This window comes from Plectropomus leopardus, chromosome 2 (genome assembly GCF_026936395.1).
Source record: "Plectropomus leopardus strain MGB_pleo_1.0 chromosome 2, ASM2693639v1, whole genome shotgun sequence".
NCBI classification, from domain to species: Eukaryota; Metazoa; Chordata; class Actinopteri; order Perciformes; family Serranidae; genus Plectropomus; species Plectropomus leopardus.
The window spans coordinates 11,688,451-11,712,632 of record NC_142177.1 but is presented as its reverse complement, the minus strand read 5'-3'; the positions used below and the strand labels follow the sequence as shown (position 1 = coordinate 11,712,632).

Below are 24,182 nucleotides of genomic sequence, written 5' to 3'. Positions count from 1 at the left end.
TATTTTCTGAGAAAACAAAGTATATCAAAGCCGCTGGTATGAATCACTCGGTTATGTAAGGTGGTCTAACCTTGATGAAGAGGAACAGTGTTTTAAGCATTAGAAGATTTTTGTTTGCCTTCGCTTTCATGAGTTTGTGTGTGTGTATGTGTGTGTGTGTATATGCGTATCTGCATTTTTGTGTGTAATGGGATCTTTGTGCGTGTGAAGTTGGAGGAGGTATAAACAGGACCTGAAGGGATGGGAAGTGCTTCCTGCTCTTCCGCTCTATTAGACGGTGGTACACAAACCCCACACACGTACCTGTACACACGCAAATACACACATAAAACACATATACTCATGCTCCAATGTTACCTTACTATCTCCATTAAAAACTCTCTCCACACACACACATATGCTTGTCTCTTGCATGTGGAAGCCATTTCTAAGGCCCATGTTGTATCCATTAGTCTCAATCAGCCGGCTTCAGATATGAAAGCCACTAGTGAGAACTGTTGCCCTCAACGCTGCCAAATGTCTATTTTCGAGATATGTGTGTATTATAGGCTGCATATGTCACTGGCAAGCAGTGTATGTCTAGTATCTATCATTACATCCATTCATCCGTCCATCTTTATTTTACTTTCTTGTAATAACTTCAGATACAACTCAGTGTTTTAAAGAAAATCAATACAAAATTACAATTATGTAACTCAGTGCCTATTGGTCCATAGGCCCTGCCAGTCATACATTTAGCCATATATTTTTGATGATCTGTTGAAACATCATGTTTAACATTCCTGTAATCAGTTATCAATTAGCTCATCAAAATCCATCAGTTACCTATAATCGTCCATTGTTCTGTGCAGCTGGTATTTATTTTATCAAAATACTGAGGAGGATAGATCATAAAAAAGCAATATTTCATCATGTGCTGGCGGGCAACAATTGACTTTAATGACTGTAGACAGTTGGCAGGTTTTTAGAAATATCAAGACCAGTAATATAATTCAAACAAAAAGCGCTTTAGGTGGCATTTATCAGTTATACTCATTTTTTCTCTCTCATGTTGTTTTGCTCTCATTCTGTGGAAGCTGCTTTTGGGGGCAATTATGTCATTATCAAAGCCACACGAGAGCCCAGTCGTAAGCAAACTACAGGATGGACAGGAGGGTTTTCTTCAGTGTAAGGTCTATGACTCCAAAACAAATCATTTTAAGAAAAATCTGCATCTAAGAAGTAGAGATTTAGTTTAAGTCGCAAGACAATGGTTGCGCAAACTCCTTGGACGTGTGACAAACGTCTGTATTGCTGCTCTTGTTGGAAGAATGAATCTTTAAGATATGCAATTAATACCAACACCAAGCATCTGAATATCTGTATTACACCTGCACATTCTTACTGAGTATGTGTTCAATCATCTGGCAGCTGAACCATTTCATACTTCAGTAGTCTGTTATGTATGCTAACTTAGACTCCCGCTGCCAATAGAGCACTATGGGTTAAAAGTGTGTAGGTCTTGTGACTCAGTCAAATCTTTCCCTCTGTAAACGCTCAAAACCACGATTGTTGGAGCAAAAACACATCCCCACCGAACCCCTAGTGCCATCCAAGCAGGCCTTCAACCAATTGTGTGTTGGCATCAGCATCAAACCACCAAACCGCTCGACCTCAGAGCCATTTCTGAGATCTGAGAAAGATGAGCCTCTAATTCAAATCAGACCAGAGCAATCAAGAGCCGCTGAGGAGATCTGGCTGTGTGTTTACACGTGTGGGTGAATATGTGTATTTGTTTGTGCATGCTTGACTTTGTGCTTGTGTGTGTGTGTGTGTGTGTGTGTGTGTGTGTGTGCGTGTGTGTGTCTGTCTGTGTTTGTGTGTTCTCGTGTGTTTATGTGTGTTTGTAATTTGGTGTATGTACACGTGTCAGTGGGCCTGGGGGCGATCCAGAGGAATTTCGGTCCCCTAGTAAACAAACAGTTAACCATTAAAACAAAAACATATGGATCACATAGGGCAATGGCTCTCATAAACACAACACACAGATAGATCTAGGCTATGTGAGCTGGCAAATGACGTGACATATTCTGGATCACCTTAAGGGGAGCACAACCTGCTGTTCCTCAGGGTATGATCTCTGAGGAAGAGCACAGAGCTGAGTTTACCTGCTGCCTTTAAACAACCCTTGTTTCTACAGTTTCAGTACTTCTTTAGAGGCACAGACTTCTAATGTGCGACAAGAAAGGAGGTCTCTTAGGTGTGTACATCCCTTTGGCAAAGACATACAGTACATATGCACCCCGCAAATAGGTATCCAAAATGCACCAGATGAGTTAATACACTGAAACTTTCATCATGTAGCACGAATGTTGAGCTGTAACTCTGTTTTAATACTGTAATGATGTCAGAATCTCTGTGCTGCGTTTGATCAAATACTAAAGTGGTGCAGAAACTGTCAATCAACTTAATTGACAATAATTTGGTAATCGATTAGTCATGAGTCATTTACCGGTTCTAGATACTGAAATGTAAGCTGCTCTGATTTGTTTTTTTACCTTTATAAATCATATATTTTTATGTTTTAGCTTGGGCCAAATGAACAATTTGAGGGATCAGGGAAATTGTGATGGTCATTTTATGTTAAGATAATATAATATTACGTATATGTATGAAAAATAAATACGTTATAATATAATATAATACACAATGTTATATGTAACAATGTTCAGAATGTTTAAAATGTAAAATATACTTGGACTTCAGATTCGACAAAAATTTAATTTGGACTTAATTTGACAAGAATCAATAAAGACTTTGGCTTAAACACTAATGGCTCTTGAATTCACTTGGACTAAAGCCTTTTGACTTGTTAACACTTGATACCATTCCCCAAGCCAATCTGGAAAGGCATAGACATTTTTCCAAAATGAGTTGAGTAAAATCCAACAAGACAGGACAGAAAAGCACAAAATTCATTTAGCTGTGGTTAATAATGGTATATGCTTTAAAAGTATGTTGTCAGCACTACTTTTTTATGATTAAGTTCAGTCACACTTGTTTTGACAATTAAATACAAAATTTAACTTGTTTAGGACTTAAAACTCAAAGTTTAGGACTTAGGACTTGAGTGCAAAGACATGTGACTTACTTGTGACTTGCAAAACTATGACTTGACCCTACATTTGGTGTTCAGTAACAGACTGATACTGTGTATAGACAATAGAAAGCAAGACAATGCTATGATTATGTGTATAACCTAAAAATATACAAGCATAATCAACATATTATCAATTGTGTTGTTAAATATTTTTATATTATAATTGAATGCAAAATACAATCATTGATGTAACTAATTCACTTTTTTTTTTACTCATCATTTAAAACAATTTTCTGATATTAAATAGACTAAATAATGACTCACTTAACTGTAAAAACAATTAGCAGATCAATCAATGATAAAAGTGATTGTTTCAGTTGCAGCCTGACTTGAAAGCTCACTGTTCAGGCACACAGACATAAATGAGTGCAGAAATGCACACTCTGCTGACTCATCACTAAAAAATATAAAGACAGATAAGAGCTGAGAGAATTAGAAAGAGGATACAATGAGATGAGGTGAAGAGCAACCGAGCAGAATAATGTTCAGCAGAGCGGAGTTAGTGGAGACGACGCAGTAGCAGCTCTCTGGCCAGCAGTAATGACTGGAACTGATTGAAACCACACACAACCGCTGGGGTTCTGACCAGGACGAAGGAAAATACAAAGAAAAGAACACATAACTACAGAAATGCTTTTTATCTGTATCCCTCCACAAACACACACACACACCCATACATGCGCACACACAAAGAAAAGGAAAGAAGAGGCAATTGTTTAACTGCAATCTAGCCAAAGGCACACAGAAACACATACCCACAAAACACACACACATTGCACAGAGGGGCTTTGAGAGAGTAGCACTGGAATATGTCCAAAATCAGAGATTATAGCCGCTGAGAGAATGAAGCAGTGTAAGCTCATTAAAGACAAAAACTGTCTGCTGTTGAACAGGCTTAAGGGGAATTTAATTGTGTTACTTTGTCTCTGAGATTCCTCTGGTTCCTGGGAAAATGCAGCTGCTTTGCTAATGGAGTGCTATACAGCTGCATTTAACACAAGGACCCTAAAACAGGGACACCACTGTCTGATACATAAACACTGAACTGTGCAACATTGGGCTGGCAAAAATCATATATCACAATCTTTTTGACCAAATACATCAATAACAATGTTGCAGCAATATTGTATGGCTGCCTATAGTTGTTTTTATAAAGTATTTACACAGTGAGATTATTGATGATCACTGATGTTCATATAATAACTGAGTAAAAATAAGTGGGTACAAACAAATAATAAAAGTCACATCATTTAACTGTTTTGCAGCCTTTAAAACCAGGAAAAGACAACACTTAGGCCAGTCATGTTCATAGTCCAGCCCCGGGCCAATTGTGTTCCCCAAACCCATTTTAAATGGCCCTCGGCTTGTATGGTTAACAAAACACTGGTTAATCAAGCAAGATCAATTTGTGTTTATTTTTATTCATCTCATAATGGCAAAACAATCATACAGTTTGTAGACATACAGGTGATACGATATGATATGATACAATATGGTACACTTTATTGTCCCTGTAGGGGAAATTTGTCTTGGAATCAAGGTGATAATAATGTGTTTTCATAGATGGTAAAGAAGCTAACGAATGGTGAAAACAAGATGTTTCCTGCAATGTAGCAGACATAGCCATGATAGAAACATAAAGTTGAGAGCTACCGTTATATACTTTTTCACTAAAAGATGAAACAGTTGTGTTTGTGTCATTTGTACGTGATCTTTTTCTTTTTTTTAATTACTCGTGATGTGATAAGTGGCTGGCCCCCAGGTATTTTCAGATCATCTAACCTGTCCCCTATTCTAAAAAATTTGGCATCCCTGACTTAGGTCATACAATGACATCTAAAGTCTAAGACAGTATCTAGTTTTATATCTTGATATTGATAAAATATCAATATATTGCCCAGCCCTAGTGCAACATATGAAAACTTTCGCCAAACAGTCTACGGGTCATAAACAGTAGAAGACAAACAGAATCTAGTGGGATTTCACATTCAGGAGGAGGGTCAATCTCAGTTGTAAATGCACTGTATATACCCTGCTCTAATGCAAACAATGGTGAGCCAATGTTATAGGCTGATAGTGAATTCTAACAGCTATGAATTTTAAAATATTGTTGTCTAATTTATATCATTCTAAGGGCTCTGACGCACCAAGCTAACAGTTGGTCGTTGGTCAATGTAGGGGCATTGGTGAGTGTCTGTTGCCCTAATTTTTGTTGTGTACTCTGCACTGTTGGCCCGTCAGCTTCTAGTTGATCGATTCAGTATGTTGAATCATGTTGGTGAATGAAATTACTCTGGTTGGCAGTTTAGGTCAAAAGACACAAAGAGAAATGGAAGTCAGGAAAACTAACAGCAAAAGTCAAAAGGGCCTGAGATCAAAACAAACCTGTTATACAAAGTAAACTAATTTGTTTTAGCCATTGAGCTCTTTAGCAGAATAGGTTTGTAACTGTTTGTGTTATTGTTTGCTGGAGCAGGATAAATATCATTTGCTTTGTAGAGTGTTCCTGATTGCTGCCTTTGGAAAGGAATTTCCCCTCAGACGAGCACACAACTTTTGGCCAAGACAAAGGTCGGCCTTCCTCTCCACTTGTTCTTTGATGTCATTTTGGTGTGTCTGGGCCTTAATGCATCAGTGTCAGTCAAAAAGCAGTATCCATTGGACTCTTCATAACACCTCTGACACAACTATGGACTTGAAACTTGAAAAGACAACAGCCTCACACTTGGAGGGGTGACCATCAAATCTGTCACTGTAGCAGTAACTGTACAGAAACAGGCCCCTGGCTCAAGTGTCTCAACAAGACAGATATTTTGCTAGATAGTTAGTATTATCACATCCTGCTGACACCAGCTGTCAACAGTATATGACATGGGTTATGAGGATTTGGAGACTGTACTCAAGTCAGGAGTTGGTGAGAGAGAGGAAGAGAGAGAGCAAGGGAGAGAGAGAATGAGTGAGTGCAGGCCACCAGAGCAGCAGCAGTTTCTCAAATGTTTGCGAGGTGGTAAAGGAAAAAAAAAACGTGTGCTCGTTTTTGTAGTTCAAATATGCTGTAAAAATGCCTCAAATTGCTCCTAGTTTATTTCAATCTCTGCAAGGAACCAAATTAGACACAAGCCTCAACAAACCTCAGGGACTAAAAAGGGACAAGTAGGCAAATAGCTGCGACTGCATGCTGGAGCAAAGAGAGATAAAATAAATGTAGTTTAGACTGTGATGAAGACATTAATTAAGAGACACCAGCAAGCATCTAGAAAAAAGTATCTAAAAGAATCTTTTCAGACCAATATTTTTTGGCCAGTTGAAGTTGTGATTTATGTTGTGATAACATTCTATTAAGTAAACTTCAGGCATATATTTGTGGCCTACATTTCATAAAAATTTAAAAACAGTATGATTTGTTTGAAAGTGATTTATACTTGATAACTAATGACAGCTTACAAGCTCCCTGGCTGACATAGACATGATGGAGTCAGCTATTATTAAACTGTTAATTTTAAGAAAGAAAGTTGACTTTATTGGTCTTTTTGAGCAGCAAAAGGAGTCAACATCAAATAATTTAGTGGCATTTTTCATGCACATTCGCCATTTATCTGATTGAGACAGAAAAGCATGGACGCCCCTGATTCATTCAAAACTTATGTTTCATGTTATTAATCGATCAAACAAGTCATCAAATAAAATTTAAAAACACTGCATCATTACCAGGCAACTAGGTGTGCACTGTAGGCTAATATTAGCAACCCGTGCTCATACTGTGCCAGTCTGTACTGATAATAGAGATTCATTAAAGAGTGCCGCAACTTCACTGGAGGACTTAAATTTCAGGTGTCATATGCCATAAAAGGTGGGAAATGGTACACTGGAATATGTCAACATGCAGGACTGTCATGAACAAACCAGTAAAAACTATGCAACTTTGGCTACCTTACCAGTTATCTACCAAGTCATTGGCATATTTCTTACTATGCTTGTTATAAAGAAAAGGGCCATATTACACTGTAATGACACCAAATTAAGAAATGATTATGGTTATCAGAATTTTTAAATCTTTATTTATGGTGAAAACACATTGTGAGTTCTTATGTAGCTTGTGCAGCCATCTTGCCAATGACTTCTTGAAACACTAATTTTGGCGTATGCCTCTGAAAAACCTCCATTTGGAGGGTCATGTAGCCCTTACACTTTGCCCCACTCCTCTATCCAAACAAAGGTCCGGTCATCCTTTCCCTAGATGTAAATGTGTAAAATAGAGGGGTAAGGGCTAACTGGTAGGGGCAAAGCTATAAGGAACAACCAACACCCAAAATCTTTATTTTGTTTGGCCAACTTGTGAAATTAAACATTAGCTACAGCTACCAGCATTTGCAATGGTTTTCTTATGTTGACATCAATAGCTCCAAATAAGACTTTAACCTCATATAGTTTATGGCACTGATAATAATGCAAGTCATAGTTGGACTCATAGCTCCAGGGATTTAAAAATCGCTGTCTGTCAAATTGCAATTGCAACATAAAAACACATTCTTGTTCTGCCCTAATACAGAGGGTGACAGGAAGAAAGATAAACAGAGACCAAAGCAGGGAAATGGGCGAGAGGAAGAGAAAAAATAGAGTGAGCGAGATGCCAGTGGTGAAAGAGAATGAGGGAATCAGCATGCGGTGGTACAGTAAGAGGCTCCTGTATAAACAGACAGCCTCATTGCATCTTCATGCCTGAGTGAGAGCAACACTCACAACAGCGAGAGGCACACATCTGTCAACACATACACACCACCGTTCAATGGCCTTGTAACGACTGAGCAGGGCTTTATTCACTTACAGCAGAAAAGAGTGCTGTCCACATATGGGTCGACAAGAGGGCTAAAACTCCCACCCAACTCATCTGGTGCATTGTGATTGGCTGGCTCACACACTGACGCTGTTGTCATAATTAAACTAAGCACAGAAAGGAATCAACACCCTGAACTGAACAGAAATGTTCTCAAAGCCATTATATGCAGCAAAAAATTGTATTATATTGCACAGATGTTCAAAGTATTTTATCCAACCCTTTGTGACAGGCAAGCATCCACTAGGCACACAACACAATGTGGCAAAAAACATCAATTAAGAGAGCTGGGCAGTGTGTGCTCTACACACACTGCTTTTGAAAGTTTCGACTGGACACCTCAAGTAATGTATTTTTGTAGTCTTGCGAACTTACACCATCCACATCCCAAAATTATAAGTGGGACAGATGCATCGCTTGCCACCGATTGTGTAGTGCAAAACAAAGCACCCCTCTTCCCAGCAACAACGTGACTAACTTGATGTCGGTCTGAATTAATGAAGTGAAAGGAAATGGCAATTCAGTCTGATTATCAGAAACATGAAAAGAGACACTGATGATCATTCGTCATGAACTGTACAACATAGGAGAAAACCAGGAAGAAAAAAACCTTCTCTGGCATATGTACTGGTAAAGAAACTAATTATACTAATGAGTAACATCTAGAGATACACCCTTTGGACTCTTTCAGTCCTGATACAGATGACTTGGGTTTTGACAAATGCCGAGTACCGATCAGGTGCCAGTGTTTAATTGATAAGCTGTATGTCTCACTGTGTGGAAACGACTGGGATCACTCTTTTATATGTAAAGCAACATCATTATTGACTTTAACATTGCTTCCCTAACTTTGCAAACAAAATGTAAAAACATGCAAAACAATGCAACTGCATAAAATGAGAACAAAATGTATTCTACCATTATGCTGCTGATGAACTACATAGTACACCAGGGCTTGACATTGAGCTTTTCTCTAACGTCAACATCACACTGTTTTGCTTTATTTCCTGTTTGCCTGGCACTTGGCCAATTTTACGTGGTTAGAGGATCATTTTAAGCCTAAAACAAGACAATCCCTTGTTATTCCATTGTACAGTGCATTTGAGATCAGAGCTGATGCAGTTAGAAACCACTCTTTGATTGGCTGAAAGGCTCAACAAAGGCATTTTGGATGGGTAGTGGATGCTAAACAATAATAATTGTTTTCAACATGGAAAAATGTTGGATTTAACCTTGCAGATTTATTTAAGAAAGTCTCCAAAAAGACTGCAGTTCAATATTGAATTACAAAGCTTCTGATATGGATATTATCACCAGAGCCCTCTTCTGAGTAAAAACAAAACTAATGAATAATAATCGATAACAACATTATGTTGTATATATGTTGTGGTGAGGCAGACTCTTGCACACAGCTCAACTGGAAAAGCTCCACTTCAGTTAAACACTACACTGTTTCTTTTTCAGATAAAGTAATATTAGACATAACATTTATTTTTCACTTGCCCAATCAGACAACTCTATGAAGGCATTCCTCTTGCCTAAACACAGAGTTCAGTTGCCCCGGGCAGGTGATTATATAGAGCCCTGTCAAACACGCACGTGTTATCAGACGTAAACATTGAATCAAATAGACCCCACCCCATTGCCAGTAGTGTCCCTTATTGGAATCTGTTCTCCCTTTCTAATAATGGGCATGGGCAAAATGGGATTCACGCCTCAGTTTGATCTATATACTGCATGTGTCTGTTGTGATGTTCCCTGCTCTCTGCAGGCAGACTGTGGGTGGGGGATAGAGCAGAGCACTGAAAGCAGGGCCTTGTTGCCTTCATTGGTAGCCTGACCAATCTTCTCCTCCCCACCCTGGCTTACCTTTCTAACATCAGTATACACACACACACACACACACACACACAAATTAGGCGAGTCAGCCAGACAAGCAAGTGGGAGAGCCACAGTTATACTTTGTGTTGGCTTGCCGAGGAGCATGCTCAGGTAAAATCAGCACAACCACGAGAACATGTTCAGGCACAAACCTACAGTTTAATAACTCCAAAAGTCTTTGCAGAGGTATTATCATTAAATCTGATGCTGTACTTACACTCATCATGGTGAACCGCAATGCAGCGGAGAAAAGAGATGTGCGTGTTTAGATTCTATGCTTTTGCACATTCAATACAGCAATCAAAATAATGGGGGTTGGGACTTGTCTTTAGAAAACAAAGTTAAAAAAAAGAACCCTTCATCTAACATTGGAGGTTTTTCTGGCAAGTTCCCATGGCAACAAGCCACTTAAATCTCTGCACACTTCCCTAACTGTTTACCACACCTACCCCAATTACCCCATAGGACCTGCACTTTGATCTAAAGTCCATGCTGTTGCTTTCTCACTGAAGCTTGAGGGAACTTGAATCATTTTGGCTGATCCTGGATGAGTCATTCAGGCGCAACACTGCCCTGTCTCAGTCCATGTTCCCTTGCTCCCGCCCCGGTGTCAGTCAACCTGTACCATGGCCAATCACACAAAGGGGAAGGGTCATGGGTTCACTTTCCAATCCCCAGGAGCCCCATTGCGGCCTTCAAGTGTTCCACAGTGCTGAATTGGTCCTGACCCTTCAGATCATCCAAGTTAGCACGTCCCCCCAAACACACCGATCACTTCAGTGCGTAACTGTTTTTATCTGTCATTGAGAAGGCCTCTGACCTAATGAATCACCATGACATCTTCCAAAAACATGCAGTGATTTTTAGGAGTGGGAGTCACTAGATCTCAGCTCCTGAGTCTACTATTAGCAATTACTAATTACCAGTATAAGAAAAACATAACAGTGACTCAAGACTATTCCACTCTGGAAAACTACCATCAACCTTTATACGCACTTTCACAAAGGTGAACAAATTAGTCTGTTGTTGTTTTTGGGGTGAGACAGTCTCCTATAGCTTGTAAAGAAAGGGGAAAGTGTTGCATACAGCTATATATTCACTAACATACTGGCCAACCTTCCACCATAATGACGTTTACATGCATTTAAGAGCATAGCGAGGTCTCCTCCCAGCACAAATCCACTAGCTCCTCTTTTTCATAATAAAGACTTAATGTCTTTATAACTAGTTTCTGACTCACTTCACCAAAAAACAACAAAGGGGGCTTAATGGAACTTTGTGGCAGTAGTTATACACATAAGGCTGTTCAAGGCTTGTTCAGACCCATCACATAACTGTTCTGTCTCTTGTTCTTTCTGTAACATGTACAGGTACGCACCAAAAAAACACACTTGAGTTAGAAAAGCTGTTTGTGTCTGGGTTCTTTTTTTAAAATTTTTTTTTTTTACCGCAACCACCTCCTTACCTGGACTAGGACAGGGCTTTGGGTCCGTTCTCTCTGCGGTCGAGGTTGTCTGTGAACCGAGCGGTGGAGCTGGTAGACTGGGGTCCCCATCATCAGGTGGTTCTGGGGAGATTGCAGGGGCACTCCTCTCCTCATCCATGGGCGTAGGCCTGGCTCTTATGGGAGGAGGTGGAGGGGCCAAAGAGCGAGCCTGAAGCAAAGAGGAGAGATATTATTAAAGAGGTGATGGGTCACATGAAAGATTTCTCATTGTCTTTTTAAATAGAGCAACAAGCCAGCAGATCGTGCTTTAGAGAAAAAGGTGTAATCAGGCACAACTTGAACCAGCATGAATCGCTTACAGCTATAAAATAACTAAGGAAAGAGGCCTGCGTGCTGCTTTCATGAAACAGTGGCAACACAACGGATGTGCCTAATCATAGCCTACTTTTAAAAAATAGTATTTAAACTCTTTAAATATCTGTTGTGCAGATAATAAGGGTTGTATTATTTATATACAACATTTTAAATGGAAGAGGAGTCATTTCAACACAAAACGAGATGAAAAGACAACAGCAACAAAATAAGCGTGGAAAAAAAGGTCAAACAAAAGGTAATAATTTAAAAGGAACATGACAAATTTACCTTGACTTTTCCTCTCAGATACAGTCAACTTAAAATTTTAAGGCAGCCTGGATAGTAACTTTTATAAGTTGAAACAAACACTGATTTTTTTTCCAGCGATAGCAAATAGTGTGTGTCATGCTGATGCAAGGAAGTGTGCATACATTCATCTGAATTTTGGATTTCAATATTTCAGTCAATCTTAGTGAGTGAAATTGACCCATTAAATCCTCTACAACAAGCAGATATAGAGTAAAGTGTGTTAAAACTTATCTTTTAGTAACTTTAAAACTATGTATAACATATTCATAGTTATTACTGAACATCAGGTAATTGGGACACTTTTTTGGTAGATTACCAAGAAAACCAGCTAAAATTCTGAAGAGATCTTGAATGTTACTTTCAGAGCTTGAAATGTATCTCAGCTATATTTCTATAAAGAAAAAATGATACTGAGTAAAATACTTTAGAAACTTTGGACCTTCAAACAAGTTACAAACCCCTACCTAACTAATTCATCAGTTAATTCTTCAAATCATTAATGTACCTAATTGTTCATTAAAATCAAACAATCATCCAACTTTTTTGCAATGCTTTCCCTGTTCTTTGGCTGCCGGTTTCCTTAGTGCCATATTGTCTACGATGGACATGTGTAATATGTAACAATTATGGCTTGTTTTGAAATATTGTGTCTGACATGGACTTGTGCATCATGTATATTTTTAAGTGACAAAAATACAAAAAAAATCTATAATATGACAATGTGGACTATAAACATTTTGTTTTCACTTTTTTTTTTTTTTTTTTAAAAAAAGAGAAATTTACATTTGTTCTTAATCTTTTTCCCCATTTTACCTAAATGCACGGAGTACTCACTCAGAACGCATTTCCCCTCAAAAAACGTATTGTAAAAATGTTATTGATTTAAAGTTAGAGTTAATGAAATGCAACATTTTTTTTACCATTTGTTTTTATAGTCTACCCTTAATAGCTGCAGCACTATCACTACCCAAAAGACCAAATCAACATGCCACATGGCTTACCTTGGAAGTTCCGGGACCAGTTAGCCTAGTAAATGCTTACCTTCATACTTGCTTAATTACCTGTCATGTGGTGTGTTTTAGGCTATCCGATGTTTTGAGTCAAGCGGGCACTCAGAACCGAGCACCGGGAACCTTCCTAAACTCATCAAGAGTCACTAAGTGAGTATATGTGTCACGTGCCAACGTGTGTTTGGCGCGCGCCTCCCCTGCCAAAGTAGCTCAGCTGGACAGCTGTTTGCGCGCTCCCGTGGTTCTGCTCCGCACTCGCTGCCCCCAAAACTTTTGACAACCTCTGGCTAAGTTTTTGCCAAAGCGATGATGAGGCGAAGTTTACCGAGTTCACAACAATGTTTTCCCCCTTAAATAACTTCAGTTGGCTTTGATTTATACGTTTGAAGCGATAAAAAGTGTAAAGAAGTTTCGGGAAAAGAAAAAAAAAGACATCGCACCACACATTTAGAAACTGTGCCAAACTTTGAATAGGTAGTCTACGCGTAGCTTACTCGGGTTTTATAAATTGTAAAATCTACCTTTGGAGAGAAATTTACACTCAAGTTGAAAGCAGCATCGTAGTAAATTTACTGCTCGCTAATAACGGGCGTATTCTGTTTACCTTTATTGCACGTCTGCGACCTGCTTTCCCTAAACGAGTCCCTGCATGCTCAGACCGAGCTCAGCTGCCGTGCGTTGATCTACTTCTCTGTCTGCATTCATATTCCTGCACAATAACTCGCTTTGATCTGCAACAACAACACAAGCAAAAAACAACTTCATACCTTTTCTCTGGCTGGGACGCGCTGCAGCCAAACACTTGGGCTAATTCATTCTCTGTCCGCTCCAGGTGGACTTCTCGCCCTCTAAGACCTTTCCCGTCCTCTTTCCCTCCACTCTCGTCACTTTAAACGACCACCGATTCTCTTTTCGGCTCATGTAGGTGCCCACCAAACTCCCAGATTCAATGCATTTTTCTCCAGCGAAGATACTTTTCTCTCCGCCTCCAAAGTTTCTCTCTCCGGCTCGCCCCGTCCTCCAGCGGACCAGATGTTGGGAGGTTTGTGTGTCTCTGCAGGCAGCTCGCTGTGTGCTCTTTGTCTGCACTGCAGGGTTTCTTCACTTTCTGTTTCCGCAAAAGTCCACCACCGTCCCAAACTTGTTTCAACTCTCAGTATGAGTAGTATCCGTCCTGTGCAGCCTACTACTCGGTCTCTCCTCTCTCTTTACTCCCACTATACTTGGCCTCAGACTTGTGTGCTGCAGCTATTGGACAGGAAACTCCAGTCAGCAGTGATTGTGCTTCCTCCAGGCTACAAACTAGTTGGGCTGAACTATACTGTCATATAATTACCCCCTTAACCCGAACCAGACACAGCACTAACACAGGGTAGCTTTCATCAGGAATTATGGGTCCAGGAGCCATATGTTTTGTCATTAATAATAGAGTAACACTCGGGGAATATAACTTTTTATGTACAGTGTAACAAATGTATATACTTACCCCAAATCACTTAAATGCACCATATATGTGGTGCTCATTTATGGTCACTGTTTAAGCTATATTAACCATTTGGAAACTGGTGTGATATCAGTTTTCTTGTGCTGCTTTTGGTTGGTGAAATTTCTGTCAAAACCTGGGAAAAAGGCAACAAGCAACTTGTCAAGAAATGTTCCGCAAATTGCAAGAAATAAGTAGATTTAGGATTTAAAAAAAAAAAAAAAAGCTTGGGAAAAACGTCTAGATAGAAAAATATAAAACGCTAAATACAAAACTATATTTGGATTTATCATAATAACAGCACTCATTTTTTAAGCCCTTTTTTTCAGGTCATCTCGTTGTTGTTTTTCTTTTTGTTTAAATTTGTTATTTTAAATACTAATTTTCAGGTAATTTTCATGTGCTTTTTACTAATTCCTTGCTATTATTTTGTCATTTCTTCTTTTGTTGCTCATTGCCTCCCTTCCCTGTTTTCGAAAGAAACCAAGCCATTTTTTCATGCTACATAATATTTCATGTGTTATTTGCTGAATATTCTGTGGAATCATTGCTGCAATTTGTATTCTTTTATTTTATTAAAATCAATTGTCCACTGTAGTTGAATGCAAGGAAAAATGGAATTCTGGCTACTTTTTGTCAGTTCTCCTTTTTTTTCCAACTTTGAAGAAACGCTTAAAACATAAAAAGAACCGTTTGTAATTTTATGGAATGGTCATTCAGTAAAATTTTGAATTCTTAAAATCAGTGGCCTTATTGTAAAAAATATGCCAAGTACACTTACTGTTCTTCAGGTGCAGCTGGGTTGCTGTTTTCAGTTTACATGCTGTTGTGACTCACTCTGTGAACACTTACCCTGATTGTGCACGAGACTTTTTAAAGATGCCCCAGTACAAGACTAAACTAGGTCACGGCTCATGATTCATCCCAGTGATAGTAATTGTACACTCAACAGCAATTACATGAAACCCTGTAAAGCAAATCCCCACCTTATTCCTTTTTTTTATTTTATTTTTTTTTACCAAAGATCAGCTGGTTATTTTCAATGTTTGAAAAATAGTAACTTTTATGTCGAAAGCAGAAGGGTTGAAACTAAACACGCCCTGCATCTTTCATTGACAACTTTATTGTTCATAATAACCGTCACCATGTTTTTCTGTTTGTTTTTTTTAAGTGCGCAACCACATGAACAAATGTCACAATTATTGCATTGTAAAAATGTACTGAATCTTTAGTGATTTTCACTAAAGATTCACAATGTGTGTCATCAGTCATCACAATGTGTGTTGGTTAATCAAAATACAAATGGACCAGAGAGGCTAAATAATAAAGTTTACTGTATGTATTTTACATGTACGGTCTCACAAATATGGATATACAAGATGAATGGCTCCATACTGGAAAACTCCTATCTTTGCAAATCTCCTAATAGTTGTCAAATGTGTTCATAGCACCACATACATGGTGAATACATTGATTTAAGACAGTCCTAATTTAATAACATCACCAAGCAGTTTTACCCCTTTTCAAACTTGGGTTCTCAGATTTCCATGAAATGAGTTCCTAAACAGATGTGTTTATTTTGAAAAATAATGGCAATGTGGTTATCAAAGGACTGAATATGTGTTTTTTAAGACTTCTGATAACACTGATTACACAGTGATGGCAGATGTTTAAAAAAATAAACCAGATATATCAAACATAAAAAACAATCCATGTTATGTATTTTATTTTGTGGTCAGATAAATTAGTATAGGTTGATAGGCAGCAGTAATGACCCTGATGAGCCCATTTTGTCTACCAACTGCTTTAACAGATAAACTTACTCTTACATCGAAATTTTTTGAGCGATTGGTCTGAAAATCTTATTAGCTCTGCCAAAGCGGTGATGTTTTCTGTTCATTTTGTTTCTCAGCAGGATTACAAAAAAAATAAATACCGGTCTGATTTCCACAAAACATTTTGGAAGGATGTAGTATGAGCCGAGGAAAAAGCCATTCAGTTTTGGAGCAGATACACAAGTTATTTTTCACTTTTGTGAACATTTCCAGATAGAGCATTTGGTCTTTTCTGAGATCTTTTCCCTGAATTCTGCTGAAGTTAATATAACAAAGAATAAAGAAGTTGGGATAAAACAAACGACTAAAATATAAGAATCAGTTGTGTTTCATGTGTCACACATGACACAAAGAAAAACAGCCCATGACAGACATGCTTTGTCTGCTCGGGTCATGTTGACACCTGGACGTTATGACTAATGAGTGTTTTCTGTGATTGATGTTGGAGGCGTGGCAGGGGAGCGAGGTAATTCACAGCAGCAAATCTTCGGAGACTTTTCTGAGACAGGCTTCATTTTTACTAACAACTTACTAACCTCCTGTTCAATTTTGTGTACAGCCAGTCATTTGAGACAGTCGGGCTTTGACACAGAACTATTTGTAAGATTTTTGTGCTCTGTGGGAGCTCAGTGTCTGTCTGGGCACGAGGGTCAGAGTCTGTGTGGGCAGTGGTAGCGTCAGAGACATCTAGTTCCAGTAGGATTATTTTGGCTGTTTGTTATTTTGGGGGTTTGTGAAAATAAACGGGACATCCTGTATTTTACATACGATTGCTGTTTTTGTTGTACATAATCTTTGGAGATATGGAATTAAGACTATTTAGAGAGGCAGTCCTGGTATAACTGTGTCACCAATGTTAGGATTTTAACAAAACCTACCACTGAAAAAAATAAATAAATCAATAAAAAAATAGCAGTAAGTCTTTTGAGCTCATTCATATCAACACATTTCTAATTGTTGCCCTCCCTGCAGCTTTACATGCATAATTTACCAATTTTCATCTACTGCAGGGTTTTTTTTTAACAAGATGGGACAAGAGCAATCCCAAATTGTATCAAATTAAAATTCACCCTCGTTTCAAATAATTCACAGGACCACAATGTGTTAAATGTGTTAATGAGGAAATTTTCGTCTTTTATCTGATATTGTCAACCAAAAATGATACAGTACAATAGTGTTGTAATAAAAACAGACATCCCGCATAAATAAACCAAATTGGGGCTTCAAAAGCCCCTGAAGACTGTTGATATTACACTGTGGCCACATTAAAGTCTTGTGTGTTTGTACAAGACTCAGTCCCCCCACCTATTCCAGCACTGAACAATGAGGGAGGAGAAATTTTCTTGTCATCAGCTTCCTGAAAAGCTTATGCTCTCTATCCTCTTACTTCCGTTCGTGACTCACACACCGACTCTCCATTCACCGCACCCACAAGGCTCTCCACAGTACAGTACGGTCCGATTGCTTACATTTCTATTGCTTACTTTGTATTTACATAATTACTTAAATGATTCACCCAAAGGCTATTTAATCAAAACGTATTGAATGGTTATTTGATGATTTTAAACACATTTGTCACGGACTAGATTTGCTGGTAGTCTTAGTTCTGGTTTCGCAGTAATTGGCAGCTTCCTGTGGAGGTTAACGGGGGCTCTTTGGACCGTCTAGGGTCTAGTGCACCAAGCAGATGAATATGGCAGCGTCCTTCCACATTCCTCACCTCCAGCAGTGCCATCAAATCAGCTTCCAATTATGAAACAGGAGCAGATGTTGACGCACACACAGGCACATTCACATAAGTATTTTATTGTGTGCAGAGGGACAGAAATAACTGCAACAGTAGATTAGATTTTGTCCCTGATCCTGAATTCTAATAACATCTTATTTATTTGTACAAAAACTGAAGTGGAAATATTATAATTCAGTGTTGTATGTAGGGTTATGTACCAGACCATTTCTTGGCCAGGACCAGTTGCCAGGCAACCAACTGAAAAAAAAATTTGACATAGCCACCGTGGTGCATCCCATTGGTTTGTAGACTACCATATTGAAGCCTAGAGTTTGGCATTTTGGCCGTGGCCCTGTTGGATATTTTGAAGTCAGGCCATTATATTTGGACGAAAGGTTTGAGCTGTGAGGCAGCGAAGGGTGAATCTGACTAAAAGACTGTGGTGGTGCCTGTCACTCAAAGCAGCCCCACCCCGAAATATGCACAACTTTAAGCGTTAAAGTCCCAATGAAACAGAAATTATAGCGTCCTAAGCTTCTTAGGGATTTGATCGGACCGCTAAAATTGGGTGGTCTCAGAGTTTAATGGGGCTGCAGCGGACAGCTAGCACATGGGAGAATTTTCCTTTTTTGTCTCCCAGAGACCTCTTTCTAATAGAAATGTTTTTGAAAATTAAAACAAAGGTGATATTGTTTAAAAGTAGGCGTGTCCTAACGGTGAGGTTCCAACGGTGTAATGTCAATGGGATAGTGGTATTGGTCGGGAGGAGAGAGAGAGGCCCTTTGTATGCTCCATGTAATATAAATTGCTGAAGCAGTCCACTGTAAAATACCTTTCACAGATATAAATTTCCTCATGGACTAATTCAAGCTGGCTGCCCTTAAACACGGTATGTTGGGTAAATGAAGACTGACTTAGGAATGCTCTTGCTAGCTAGCTAACTAGCTCTGGTTGCTTGATTGATGGGTAGATAATGTGATATTATTGATTGAAATTGATTCGTACTAACCTACATATGCACACGTCATATTTTGTTTTACAGGAAGAAAAGATGATCGGATTTTGATAAAAGAATATGAAGACAATGGAATTTTTGTTATTTTTTGGCATTTATTACTGAATATGTGTCCAGGGACGTGATCTAAAAGGATTCAAAAAGGTATTTTTGTTCTTCTTGACACTAATAAAATAGAAACTGGTGAATTATATAAAAATCATGCCCCTGTACAGTTTTCGTGAATGCTGAAAATGGCTATAGAGACAAAAATCTTTTTTTTTTTTGCACCAGGCTGTAAACATGTTGTTTTCTGCTGTAAAGTCGGGGATTTTAACATGGTTGTCTTTTGGGATGGATTATCTTTTGGAGGCAGACTCAGTCTTTTTGCTCTTCTTCATTGGCTTAATTTTTCAGCCCTGAATGGTGTCCGTGCTGGAAGTCACATTTTGTTACCTTTTGACAGAACCAAGCCATCTGTTTTCTCCTGCCTCCTTTATGTGAAGCTAAGATAATCAACTGCTTCCAAAGTATTGCATGAGTTACTACATTGATTTGATTTGTTTTCATTAAAACTCTCAGTAAGAAAGCTAAAAATGTGTTGTAGTAATATTGCTTGAAGTGAATATGCGAGAGGGCTAACATATTTAAAAAATTGAAAAATAAACATACGCTTCTAATACTCACTGCACCAGCTGCAAATATTGCGCAAGTATCACCACCCTGTATCACTAAAGAGCACTTCTTTCTTTTCTGCTTTGTTTGAAATTTTTACAGCAACTGAGCCACAACTGTAGGTGAAAGGCCAAGTTTAAGTACCAAAGCATAAAGGAAAGTTAAAAGTTCTGCTACAAACTGTACCAAGAGCAACATGTCCTTCCAAAGGCAATCATGTCATGCTTCACTATAGTGAGAGCAATTCTACCTTTCTCACAGCACGTAGTTGTTCTTTGTTTGGCTTAGGCCTCTAAAGGCTTTGGAGGCTTTCCAGTCTGCTGAGATCCAGCAGAGAAAGAGCAGGTTGCCTTCTCGAGCTCACCAGCACTCGAGGACTGAGGTGAGAGCTGCTCCACTGCTCCACGACTTCTGACCAGACTGCATGAGATGCCACATACAGACCCCTGCACGCAGCATCAGATCAGCAGACAGGCAGGGTGGGAGGGACAGAGAGCGGAAATGTAGAGATTGTGAGAGGGAGTCCAGACAGAGGCAGAGAGGGAGAGAGTGTGTGTGAGTACAGTGTATGTGTAGGTGTGTTCACAGAGGAGTGAAACTGGAGCCACACGCACACAGAGAGTATCTGCTTAGACCGTCCACGAGTATTATTCTAAACTTTTGACGTTGATTGTTTTAGTGGTTTTGAACAGTCTGGTGTTACTGGGAGACTGAACAAGAGATGAAGAGTAAGAGGGAGAGAGAGAGAGAGAGAGAGAGAGAGAGAGAGGAGGGTAAAAATGTGGTTCCAATCATTCACAAAGATGCTTTTGTTCTGTAGCTGGGCCCTCTCTCTCTCTCTCTCTCTCTCTCGTTCTTTCTTTCTGTCTCTCTCTCTCTCTCTCTGTCTCTCTCTTTCTCTCTGCCACACATGGAGTCCTCTAGTTTCATTCACTTTCTCATCAGATGTCTCTGAGGAGGGTTCTTGGGAAGAGAGGGCATAACTAAGAGACACTAACAACTAGAGGCTGTTTATTTAAAGGAGCTGTATGTGACATTCAGAACATTAATATAGCAGTTAATAACTATTTGATATACTATAAGATATAGTGGAGTCTTGAGCAGAGAATAAAGTCACGCTCCCTCTGTGGGCGTTGTAATTTGAGCTTCTCCGTTCTTTGTTCGTCACTGAATATATTTGAATTTTTGAATATTTTTTTTTTAAAAATTGCCTGGATAAAAATACCATGGGATGGGCATTTTAAAGGCATTTTTAAGCATAAATAATAGCCCTAATGATTAGTTTGAGGACCAGATAACTTCCTTAAAATTTTTCAGTGTTTTATCACATTGGTTTTTCATCACTTTTCCTATTTTTATAAGAATCACTTGTAAACATGATTTTGAACAGATGGCATGATGTAGAAATCCACTACATAATATGACACATTATTCTGCTCTGTTAGACTCCGGAGAAGTCTTAAAGCACCAAAACCTTTCTAACATCACTATTAAAAATAATGCAACGTATCATTCCTTTTTTTTGTGGCAGTGAAAAATAATATATATTTGTTCATGCATACCCCATATAACATTTAAAACAAGAAATTTGCTTAGTTGATATTGTTTCAATGTTTCTTGGTAATTCCCGTGTCACCTTAAACAAGCATGTAGCCCAGATTGTGCCAAAAAGAAGAGTTACTACTCTGATATGTTTCTACGTATTTGATAATAAGAAGGTCAAAGGATTTTGCAGTTGAGATTATTATTGATAATATCTGTACACATGCAGTGGTGGAGTCCCAAGAAATTAGGAAGTAAAGCCAATTTTAACAACGCACGAGGTTGTATTTGCAAGCGCTTTGAATTTTATAGAAAATTTCGATAACTATTAAAATTATGCAGACACAAAAGATGGTCTCAATTCATTAGACTGAATAATCAGGTCCATGTGGATGCACGCAGCAGCAGATACACAGAATGTTGTGTTGTTTGGAGTGAGTCAATATACTGTTTGGGGGACAGCCCACTCCTTCAGCCACAGACACGGAGGGAAAGAAGGGCGAGAGAGGATGACAGAGTGAGTGAACGGGGAAGAGACAGAGAGAGATGTTAGCATGGCTCTCAGTGAATTTATTTTGTGACTCACAGGGTCTGCCTGGACCTCAGTGCTCTCCATGCTGCTGGGACTAGCAGGCCCCCACACCCTCTCACACTCCCAATCACACACACACATACACACACACACACACACACACACACACACAAACACACACACACGCATTTTGATCTAGCATTGCAAGTCTATGCCCATGCAAAGACAAGCAGATACATGATATGTACACAACTCCAGGTTTGTAAATGTACACTACACACACTGATGTGCACACACCTCCTCCTCACTCTGTCCAGATGAACATTGAGAAATATATTCAGCGCTTTACGCCAAACACTACTGTGCCACGCCAAGAATAACCTCTTTGTGTGTTGCTCTGCACCCTGGCTCACCTTGTACAAGTATATCGTACTAAGTTTCTGCTTAGTATTCATGCTGTGTGCACACCAGTTAGTGTGTGTTTTTGTGTGCGTGTGCCTGTGTGCATGTGTGCCTGTATTAGGCTTAAGATGGGGTCTCTCCCAAAACCAAATGTCACAGGGATTTAAGCGTCAAGAGTGAGTTTCCTCCCAGCTGACTAACAGAGAAGTTCACTAAAAGCACAAGATTAAACAAAGTTTCAACTTTCCAAAAAAACATCCAGCCAGTTTCCATTTTTTCTCCCTGTGGCAACACATCCACCATGCAGCGCTAAGGTTTAAAGAGAAGCTGTAGGGCATGATGCGCCAAACCTGCGAGGTAGAGAGACACAGGTTGGGGAGAAGAGTAAAGATAGAGAAGATGAGCGAATTTTATAAAAAGTGCAGAAACTAGTTTCTATGTATTCAGCATCTATTCTGTAATCTCAAAAGACTTTAGCCACCTGCATCATGATAGTCACTCCATCACATGAACTACAGGTCAGAGTCTCTTGTGCACTCTCTGGCCCACCCTGTTGGTCGAACCATGTCAGTGGACCACAGTGCTGTTTGTTGCTGGGTTTGTGTTTGTGAGATGCTGCTTGTGTTGTCCGGTTTGTTTACTCCTCCTGGTGGCCACTCTCTGTATCACAGCACATGCTGACCTTGGTGGAGGCCTTGCATGGCTGACAGAGACTGAAGTTGTGACGGGAGGAAATGTTTGAGCAGAAGGCTTATTAGTTTTACATACTGTATCAGGTAGGACTAAATAATAAATTCTTTATTAGAAGTAACCTCTTGAGATGTAACATCTCACTTTCAAGGGTGTCCTCAACAAAGATAATGCACTATAACTACAATTGGACAAAACATTTAACAAGAAACAAAAACACACACAATCAGGACAATGCAATGCAAGTTATACTGCGATGGCACCATACATATAATTGGATACATTATTTAAAAGCTACACATTTTGTGTAATGCTTTTCTATTTGAAGATTATTACCTAAAAGAAGTGTGTTTTCTCTATAGATATCTTTATAAAACTGCAAATTGGCAACTGTCCTGGACACAATTCTATTTATAATGAACCCTCCACCAGCAAACACAGTGGGATAGCGAGCGTTACTGTAAAAGGGAGATGGCAAATTTTTGGATCATCATACAGAGTTCTTAGAAGAAAAATGAGACAAAATATTATTGATACATACTGATTCTGAGTATTTGAAATGCTTTCAATACAGATTTTCCGCAGTATCAACACACAGGGACCAGTTACACTTTTTCACTCTCTCATATCGTTAACATATATTACAGTAATAATGCTGTTCTCTGCTACTAACCAAGACAGGAGAAGTCATCTTTGTCACGTTTAGCTTTGAAATATTTAGCTTTTAGTATAAATTCTAATTTGTACTCCCTCAATTTCTGTTTTCTGCAGGTTTTGACAATGGTATTGATTATTAGAAATGTTACACGTTAGAAAATCCAATATAGTGACAATACTAGTTGTGGCATCATTCTCTCTGTGAAACTGAATTATTTGATAATAGTTTTACCTGTGCAGGATGCTAAAAGAAAATTTGCTCAAAACATTCAGCCAACCTTCTCCGTTGCCTTGATTTATCTTCCTTAATTACAGTAGTTAGAGACTGAAGTGACATGAATTGTAGTTTGGCAGTTGTCAGTCAGAGTTACAATTGAAGTAGCTGCATTTAATACTGTATTTTTCTTGTGGGCTGCACTCCATTAAAGAAAATTGATTGGTAACTATTTTTATCAATGAAAAATCATTACTGAATTTTCTAAGCAAAAAAGCAAAACAATTGTTGGTTTCATGCTTTTTGAAGCTTTATTTGTCATACAAGATGATAAACTGAATAGCTTTCGGTGGTGTAATGTATTGAAGTAATAATTCTTCGTTGCAATAGAATTTTTGGGGAGTATCTGTGCTTTACTTGAGTTTTTATATTTCTGTCAACTTTCGCTTTTACTC

General features: G+C 38.8%; 1 protein-coding gene across 3 annotated transcripts in view; it reads right to left on the bottom strand.

Moving 5' to 3' along the window:
• Nucleotides 1–14,479, bottom strand: part of mdfi (MyoD family inhibitor) — a 37,755-nt gene extending 23,276 nt beyond the window's left edge. The window contains exons 1-2 of one of the 3 annotated variants that reach the window (XM_088085153.1): nucleotides 13,742–14,479; nucleotides 11,320–11,509 (exon numbers count right to left, since the gene is read on the bottom strand). In XM_088085153.1, coding sequence (XP_087941279.1) covers nucleotides 11,320–11,458 — 139 coding nt within the window. In that variant the 5' untranslated portion in view covers nucleotides 11,459–11,509; nucleotides 13,742–14,479. Of the gene's footprint in view, nucleotides 1–11,319; nucleotides 11,510–13,025; nucleotides 13,115–13,741 lie in introns of those variants that run through there. The other 2 variants (XM_088085143.1, XM_088085149.1) reach the window with 2 other exon arrangements.
• Nucleotides 14,480–24,182: the final 9,703 nt, after the last annotated feature.